The sequence below is a fragment of the Ostrea edulis genome, chromosome 3, assembly GCF_947568905.1.
Source record: "Ostrea edulis chromosome 3, xbOstEdul1.1, whole genome shotgun sequence".
Classification (NCBI taxonomy): Eukaryota; Metazoa; Mollusca; class Bivalvia; order Ostreida; family Ostreidae; genus Ostrea; species Ostrea edulis.
In genome coordinates this window covers 93069432-93078948 of record NC_079166.1, presented here as the reverse complement: position 1 = coordinate 93078948, position 9517 = coordinate 93069432, and the positions used below count along the sequence as shown (strand labels likewise).

General features: G+C 35.0%; 1 protein-coding gene across 1 annotated transcript in view; it reads left to right on the top strand.

Moving 5' to 3' along the window:
- The first annotated feature begins 6902 nt into the window (after positions 1-6902).
- The window catches only part of LOC125674436 (uncharacterized), a 117283-nt gene continuing 114668 nt past the window's right edge, over positions 6903-9517 (top strand). Inside the window, exons 1-3 of the mRNA XM_056159424.1 lie at positions 6903-6961; positions 7054-7192; positions 8159-8632. Of these exons, the coding sequence (XP_056015399.1) occupies positions 6923-6961; positions 7054-7192; positions 8159-8632 (652 nt within the window). The 5' untranslated portion in view covers positions 6903-6922. The remainder of the gene's footprint in view (positions 6962-7053; positions 7193-8158; positions 8633-9517) is intronic.

The following is a 9517-nucleotide window of genomic DNA, read 5'->3' as shown; positions in this document are numbered from 1 at the left end:
AGTAAGAGTGTTCCAACACCATCTGCAACTGTTCTACTGCATCAAATCGTCATATCGTATTGCATAAGCATTGTTAGGGGATTTTTACTCCACCTAGTCCCCTTACTCCACCTCTAGAATGTCCAGGAGCCCGTCTTTGTTCTATGTATAATTATGTATGAGATTGATCACTGTTTGTTACTTTGTCCTTGTCATCTCTGAAAATCGTCTGGACAACAGCAGATTTAAGATTAACAAGACTGATATACATTCATCCACATGTATTTTGATAGATATTTGTTCAGTTAAGAGATACTAGAGGTAGGTTGGGTTACAACAGAAGTTCAAAGTTTTATATGGGAATATTTATATGAACCTGTGACTAACGTTTGGGGGAAAGGGTAACGGGTGTGTCTTCTTGTATTTCTGACCGAAACTGTAACCAAGCTAATAACTTTCAAATTGTGAATGACATAACTCCATGTTCTATATGTGATACAAAACAACCTGGGGACATCCCTATTACGTTAATGAAACTAGTTATGGAGGGTAGGGCAGAGGATGTAGATATGGCCTTCCCAGGTAGTAGTTTACTCATTAGTACAATAAATGAATCCGTCAAATTCCACATATTTTTTTGCAAAAAAAATATACAATGTACTATGCATGTTATTGAGTGCTAATGGTTTCTGGTTATTGAGTGTTGCATAGATACACATGCATACAAGGTACTAACGTCTTGTCTATCGGCCTGTAAGTTCAAATTCGACAAAACCCGAATTCTTTGACGACTGTCATGTATCACTCCGTTTACCTGATCAAGATTTAGGGTTCATGGCGGGTGTGATTCGTGACAGAGGATGCTTACTCCTGATCTCATTTCTGATGTGTCCAATTCTCTATTTTGAATTGCTTATATGAGTTATAATATTGATCGCTGTTCGGTATCTTCACCTTCTTTGTGAATAGGTTCTGACCTCCTTATTCAGGCACATGAATGCGATGACTCATTTTTTTTCCATAATGATGGTATATACTTTGCAAATTCCATGGTGAACAGGATCCCCTACCACCTCTAGATTCACGCAAGCAACATATATGTGCACAAAGATTGTGTGACTGTTCCTTCACTAAACCCTCATCATTTAGAAGTGGGAATCGCGGGTCTCTCGCATAATTATGAGGATAAAAACGATGTATCGTGTGGGCACGTAAGAAAATCCCACTGCTAAGGTCCTGAGCGCTATGCATAAGTGTAGATGACGATTGCTCCTTCGCCAAACTTTATTCAAAAGAATCGCGAGTCTTTATAACGTTACGTACCTTAAAAATGGAGGTTTCGGAAGCCGTTTGCGTGTTAAAAAGAGCACTCATTGTTACGGGCCTTGGGTGTATTTTACCAATGAACGTACGCCTTACGACCAGATTTACAGATTGGAATTTTTCCGTTTATTGAAAGATGATTCACTCGAATGTAAAATAGTGATGAAATAATGCTGAAAATAAAGTTTCAGAAATGTTTTAATTCCTTTATTGAAACTAATAACTGTGATACAATTTAAGACTTGTGACTTTGTCGTAAATTGGTTTGTTTTTGTCCCTGGAGTGAGTTTTTATCAAACTGCTTATTTTACGCAAAAATAGTAGATAAAATGTCCTTGATATATCTAAATGTCGAGTTGAAAGCCACAGCTACAGATTTTTATGCCCCCGAGATTGAAGATCGGAGGTCATATTGTTTTTGTCCTGTCTGTCATTTTGTCATTCTGTCTGAAACTTTAACATTGCTAATAACTTTTGAAAAGTAAGTGATAAAGCTTTGATATTTCACACGAGTATTCCTTATGACAAGACCTTTCCGTTGGTACTAGAGCCTTTGACCTTGACATTTGACATAGTTTTTAAAAAAAATGACATTAGGCATAACTTCTAAATGGTAATTATTAGAGCTTTCATATCGTACATGAGTATTTCTAAATGGTAATTATTAGAGCTTTCATATCGTACATGAGTATTTCTTGTGACAAGATCTTTCTACTGGTACCAAGATATTTGTCCTTGTGACCTTGGCCATCTTCCGAATTGGCCATTATCGGGGGCATCTGTGTTTCACAAACACATCTTGTTTCTCCCCATGTTGAAAATTTTAAAGTAAAGAGGAGCAGCAGGTACTATATTCGTAAATATTATTCAGTTGGTTTTTTATCAATATATATATATTTTTATTCTTAATGTGGAATTGGAAGAGGTGCTTATCTAAAATGCATGACTTCTTTTATGATAAAGACACAATCATCAAATCTTTCACCTTTCATTTATCCCCAAACAAATGCGTTCATTCCCAAACCATTCAGCCTTCGTTCTTTTGAATTCAATATCACCGCAGCAATTCTCGGGATTCGCCACTCCATTTCAATTCACCAAAAGTATGTTGCCTTTCAAAACATATTAAGTAACAGTCAAGCCGCAAGTACAACAACAAATGTGACAAGGGGGTTTCATAATTTTAACATTATAATAAAATATTTGTCATAAAGTTCCAGAACGTTTTAGGATCGTCATCCGAAAAAAAACCCACGTCAATTACAACTCCGACTAAAATTACTGACTGTATACAAAATAGTGATGAAATAGTTTGCAACACTTCAACTTCTTTATAAAGTATTACAAGTACAGTGAAATAAAATTACAGATGAGGGAATTCCGAGTTTTAAAAATTACCCCTATTCGTTCTATTGACTTTCTTCATTAAATCCATGTATATTTCATAAAGTGTTCATTTTCACGTTTATCATTTAAATGCCATTAATGATTTTGATATTTCTATAATAGTGAAGAGGGGTGTGGCCATAGATAACACAGAAGAGGAGCAGCAGGTACAGATATACCATGAACAAAATTGTGTGCATCTATTTTAAACATCAGCATCAACTCTCTTGTAAAGCTGTAATTTGAACGTTCACTTTAAAACACAGAAGGAAATGAACAATGTATTGTATTCATATGAATGTCTAAATGAAATATAATGATAAAACAAATTAACTCATAAGTGTGCTTCTTCAAGATTGAAAAATAAATGCAAATTTTTACTTTTAGGTAATAAAGCGATCAAGGAGAGATATTGATGATGTTATTCAAACAGAGCTAAGAGCAAATCAGCTCGAGACTGGACATCTAGATCGAAAGGGTAACGACAGAACCATGCATCCACTTATTCATCATTTACTTCCTGTATGTTTACAACTATATCCAACTATATCCAAATCAGAGCAAGTGAAAATGTTAAACAAAATGCTAAACAAGATAGAGCCTACTGCATCAGAATTTCGCAAATTCTATGGTTATCAGCACAGACTATCCTTGAGGGAAATGTTGTGTAACGTGTTTCATATTGATTGTGAGGTCGTTCTGACATGCTTATTTTGAGTACGGATTACTCCGTTTATATCCTCAAAGCATAGGGTTCAAGGCGGGTGTAACCATTTAAAAGGATATACTTACTCCTCCTAGGTACCTGATCCCACCTCTGGTATGTCCAGGGGTCCGTTTATCCCCAACTCTCTATTTTGTATTGCTTATAGGAGATATGAGATTGATCACGGTTCGTTATCTTAATCTTAATATTTCATCAGGGTTATGAAAAATCTGGGATATGACAGGTGATGAAAAAGTGAGAATAATTCAACAGAATGGCACATACATAGAAATCGTTGGACAGTCTTATTTAGAGAGCGCAAGTACGATGCATATATTTCCATCTTAATTTTCGGAAACTCTCGCAACACAGTATAAGTAGGGTGTTATAAGGTTTGACAAGACTGCTAAATTCATCTTTATAATTTGCAATGGCATCCCGACCTTCTTTAATGTCCTAAATATGACAATATATAAGAATATATCATGAAATACATAGCCTATTCATTATTCACGGAAAACTAAGATGTTTAATTTGCCAGTTGACACCCGTTGTTTGCAGGCAAATTTTAGGCTGCAATTTTGGTTGACAACTTATTCAAATGTCCAAAGAACATATGACTTTGAAAGCCAATATAAACAGAAATATATCAATAAATATAAGTCTTTTTGATATGATTCTAATAATGAAAATAATGAATATTTAAATTCCGTACATTAAATTTAACAGTAACCAATGCCTGTATCATATAATGTAAACAGAACGGTGTATAAATAGCACCAACCAACGATTCATGAGAATTCATGTTGCATAACAGGTAAGCTACATTGAAATAGGTTGTATAACGATGAATGGTTTTTTTAACGAGCAATATATTCCTTGAAGATCCAAGCATTATTTTCTACCACCTACATTCACTTGATTAAAAGGAAAACATCACATGGTATACTACAAACGTAAAACAGACAACAATAATTTTACCTTGGGCAATATCCTCCTAGGTACGTAAGTACATCAGTGATGTATTTAGTGCGAGTATAAAATCTGATATTTCAAAAGACAACACTTTATTTGTCACAAAGTATACGATGGTAATTCACGAATATAAAATTCTACGCACACTATCTATAAATACATACAACTCGTACAGTATGTCATGAAAATCATTGAGGTACAGGGTGGTGTAAAATTCATCTTGTGTTTGGGCAGGGGGGGGGGGGGGGGGGCAGTTCAGTGTTCTATATCTGCTATGGTTACAAAAATATGTTGTTGCTTGGGGAACACTAATTCACTTTCATTTTTGAAAACACAATACAAAACAGTTTGTGTAGCTAAGACATGGATTAATATACATTTCCTGCAAGGCCCTTTTTATTTGTATTAATCCTAGAAGAAATTAAAAATCCAGTACTCATTAAAATAATTTTTAAATGAAATAGTTATGATGCGTGGAAGATAATTGTCTATATGTGTTACTCGTATTACATGTACAGTGCCAACCAGACCCAACCTGACACCCGAGCAGCCTGAGAAAGCAGTACCGGAGACTGCTCTGTGACTGCTCTCTCAAAAAGTGGGACTGCCCTGGGACTGCTCTGAGACTGCGCTGGGACTACTCTGGCACTACTCTAGAAAGCAGTCCCAGCAGTCCCCAGAACTGCTTTCTGGGACTGCTTTGTTCAGCCAAGCGTGAATGAATCACGTGATGTTATGATTAACAAGAAAAAAATAATATAGACGATAAGTGAATAAATCATTTAGGCGACTTTAAACACATTCATTTCAATAACCCAGTCAAGAAATAAATGCAATTATGCTACATAATTTTTAGAACCCAAGATACACTTCACATGTATGAAATATTAAAAAATAAATAATGAATAAGAAAACCAAAATTGCCTGACAGAACATGGATATCAATTGATTTTACGTTGTGAAATTGTGGTTATCACTATGCATGCATCTTTTTTTTCAATCGTATACATAAACTATCATTTTGTTATAAAGTCATGAAAAAGTGTCGCACAAGTATTTTGAATATGTGCTGTTTTATGTGCATTGTATTGTTTTTCTCTTTAATTACATTGTACGTCATTTATCTTCGATTTCGACTACCGTATTGACGCGCTCCATCGATTATCGACAATGTTTTTTATAATATCACTGTTGGCTTAGCCCCCCCACCCCCCCACTAATTATTTTAACCCCACCTACTGGGAATGCTGGGATCGCTGGCACTGCTGGGACCGCTGGCACTGCGTTTCGGTTTGTTTACTGGGACTGCTGCGGGACTAATCTGGGACTGGTTTCTGTCAGGTTGGGTCTGGTTGGTACCGTATGTCTACGTCTCAGGTTCAACGCGGCCATGACATGAGCGGGGTTCAAATTCTCTACCTCCCGGTTACGGAGCCAATGCTCCACCGCTGATTTCCGCGACTGTTTCATAATTATCTCCTCTTTGAAGTTGTGTTTCTAGTTTCTCAGAAACACTGTGTTTTTTCCTGAGTATACCTATAAAATGAAATTTTCCTTTAAATACCACGCATACAATATTGAGGGTCTACATTATGATATTCTATCATCAAAGTTCATGGAATATTGCGTATGCCAATTTAAAAAATACCAATGAATTCCATTGTGTTCCGATTCGTGAAAAAATTACGTTGCTGATATCCAAATTTCGTATACAATCAAGTGATTTGAACATGAGCTACCTTTGATGTCGTCATTTTTTCCGAATGCACACAATACTATAATAAATATAAACATTTCCCCCCTTAAAATCCGGCAAAATAAAAGAAAGTTGGAGACAGAAACAAGAAATGGCTGTTACCAGTATAGAAACGTTTCTTTAATTTGGTGTTCGGACCATTCTATTTCTGCACCAGAAAAGCTTTCTACGAAAACCTGCAGATTTTTGTCCTTGCGCGGCATATCTGATGTGGTTTCAATTTCCATTTCAAACCTAGTCACATCAGCACGAAAACTAATAATTTCGCATTTATTAAACATTAATACTTCTATGTGTGATACAGTTTTTATTTTGCTACTCAGAACATTCCTTTGGGGAAAATTCTCGTATATGACGTCAAAATTAACGTCAAATTTGGCGACGTCGTCAGTCTAATATAGAGTTTTCCGCTTATTATATTACAGCAGCTGTGGTAGGTACATATTAACAATGGTCATATTCATGGATGGTACTTTCTCAAATACCAGATATAGTATTTTTGGTGAGTTTATTTGACAGGGCAGATTTTGGCTAAAACCGTACCTTGTTCATGCATTTTGCTTTTTATATTTACGTTTTATTTTCAGTTTTTTTAAACTGCCGGACTTTAAAATCGAAGTAATATATTTATCAAGATCCATGTACGCATTTCTCACAACATTATAAATAAATGACTCTCAGCACAATTTCTAGATATATCAAAGGCAAAAATAAATGAATAAAAATGTGAATATTATATAGTACATAACATATTTCGTGTAATTTCAGAATGTGAAACATATGTTGAGACGTCAGTAATGACACACAGAAAGCGTCGTGATTCAGCTGTTGTGTCTGTGAGTAACTTTTGCTTGTAAGAATATATGCCAAATACGTTTGATATCACAGTGAAACATAATATTTCTATCGATACTTTTTCGTTTCCAAGGATCTCTTGCAAAAGCGTTTTAGAGCAGACTCCAACAGCAAAGACGATGACGAGGGTGATGATGATGATGATGATGGTGAGGAGGAGGAGGAGGAGGAGGAGGAGGAGGAGGAGGAGGAGGAAGAAGACAATGTTACCAGTAAAGAAATTACTATTGTCTATAATTTCGTCTCATTGACCATTAAATGTGGGTGTTGGGAATTTTTTTCAAATATATAGAAAGAGCCGTAACTATGTCTTGGTGTTATAATCTATACCTACATAATTTGAAGCAGGGAATTAATAATTAATTCAATGAAAACTGAGTCTAACTGACATGACTGTATCAATTCTAATTGATTATGATTTGTTGAACAACATACATGTAATATGGATACAAACTAAGTATTAATATTATAAATCAATTAACGATGTATTTGTAAGTATAACTACTGGACGGCGCTTACATGTATTTAACTTGATTTGATATGTTCATTTTCACATTAAAGAGAAATCTTGAATTTGCACATGCTCATTCCAAACATTGATCGATGATACAAGATAATTATCATTAGTAAACTAGACAACATGAGATAGTGTTTATTTCAATAGAGTGATATAAAACATCATGAAATTCAGATATATTTCATTTAGTGGATTTGTGTTTTGACAAGTCTGTAAATCTTAGAAATTCAACATATTTGTTGATCAGTTTATGTACAATTTTTGATTTTATGAAGTACGCTCTGCCTAATCTTAAGGTTATAATTCACTTTGATAATTTAATTGGTTGTATCATTGAATCACCAAAAAGTCTCATTGGTGATATACAAATATACATGTTTTATTTATCAATATAAACATTCGATTTTTCTCAAGTAAATATTGTAAATATGACCAGGCGATTCTACTTCAGTTATTGACACGATATGTCGGGCTTTCTTTTTGGGATATAGATAAAGGATATTTCCATAAATGTTTGAAAAAAATAGAAGCTTGTCGTGGGGTTATAATTCAATTTGGGAATTAAATCAGTTATGCTATTGTATCAAAATCCTCTCCTTGATGATATACAAATACATATTTTCTCTATCAATATCAGTATACACATTTCATTTGTTTCCAGATATCTACTGTCAACTTTCTGAATATGACCAGGCGATCCTACTTCATTTGTTGGCAGGATATAGCGGGATTTATTCTAGGGAGATAGATAAAGGGGAATTCCATAACTATTTGGAAAATAGTAGAAGATTGTGTGACCATGACAGCAGAACAGTAGAGGAGGATATCCGTTCCATTAAATCAATGACAGACAAAGGAGACGTGCTGAAGTGGGACGGGGGAAAAGTAGAGTTTTCTTCTCCTGAGGTCAGAGATAGGGTTTTTGAAGAGTTTGCAGGCAGTGTCAGAACTGATGGTGAATATCTGATATTGAGCTGGATTATTGAGAAGAACTGGTGTGACCCTAAATCTGAAGGAATTAGAAATCGAATCATCCAGAACATTCTGCAGCCTTTTGTCTGGAGAAAAGGACTTGATTTCATCGACCTCATTGTCACAAAGGGTTGTTTTTTTCGTCATGAATGGAGCGAAATACGTAAGTAAAATGTCAAGCACTTTAACACTTTCTCTGACGTACCTGTGAATTTGACCAGTAATGTTTAAAAACAGGACCATGCAAAAGGAATACCTCTAAATCTTTGAAACTCTGGCATATGAAATAGATGATTCATACATCATATTTTTGGAATGTTTCTCTACTTTTGAACTGTGGGAAAATCAAGTAAGTAAATATAGTCATTAAATTAAAAAAAATGAAGTGAAAGATGTGTCGATCTAAATATGACACAGCACTTTGAATCACGTCATTCTATCCATCGATATGAATTATTAAAACAATCCTTATGAATGCAATATTTTCATATTTTTGAAGAAGAAAAAAACCCATCAGAACAAATTATAAGGGTATCAACGGAGTAATGTTCTATTCAATGCAAGGGGTTAACGGTGATTTTCTAATGATTATTCATGAAGGAATGACGTTTATATCAACGGTGGATGCACGCAAGCTGTGAGAAAACAATTATTAGAAACATCGTGGGTGATGAGTATTTCATTTACAGTATGCAATCATACTGAATCGAGATTTCATGTTAAATATGACACTCAACCCCTGTCCATTGCTGGAAATGGTTCCATCTTTTTGGGTTTTCGCCTAATTGTCTTTAATCGGTGAATGTGTCCCACCAACAGCCTACAGGCCGCCCACACGTTCACGTCGCAATGTTATACATACATTTGGAACTACTATTTCGTCTCCGATTCCGTTGCGGTTTTGGTATTTAGTGTGACAAACGAAGTCCTGTTTTCTGAGCAAACGTGGGCAACTTTTTTAAAAAATCAAACACACTGCATGTATCGGAAATAACAAGAAACATATTAGTACAAGCTTCGAAGAACGATCGCAAATAATTTCTTTCAT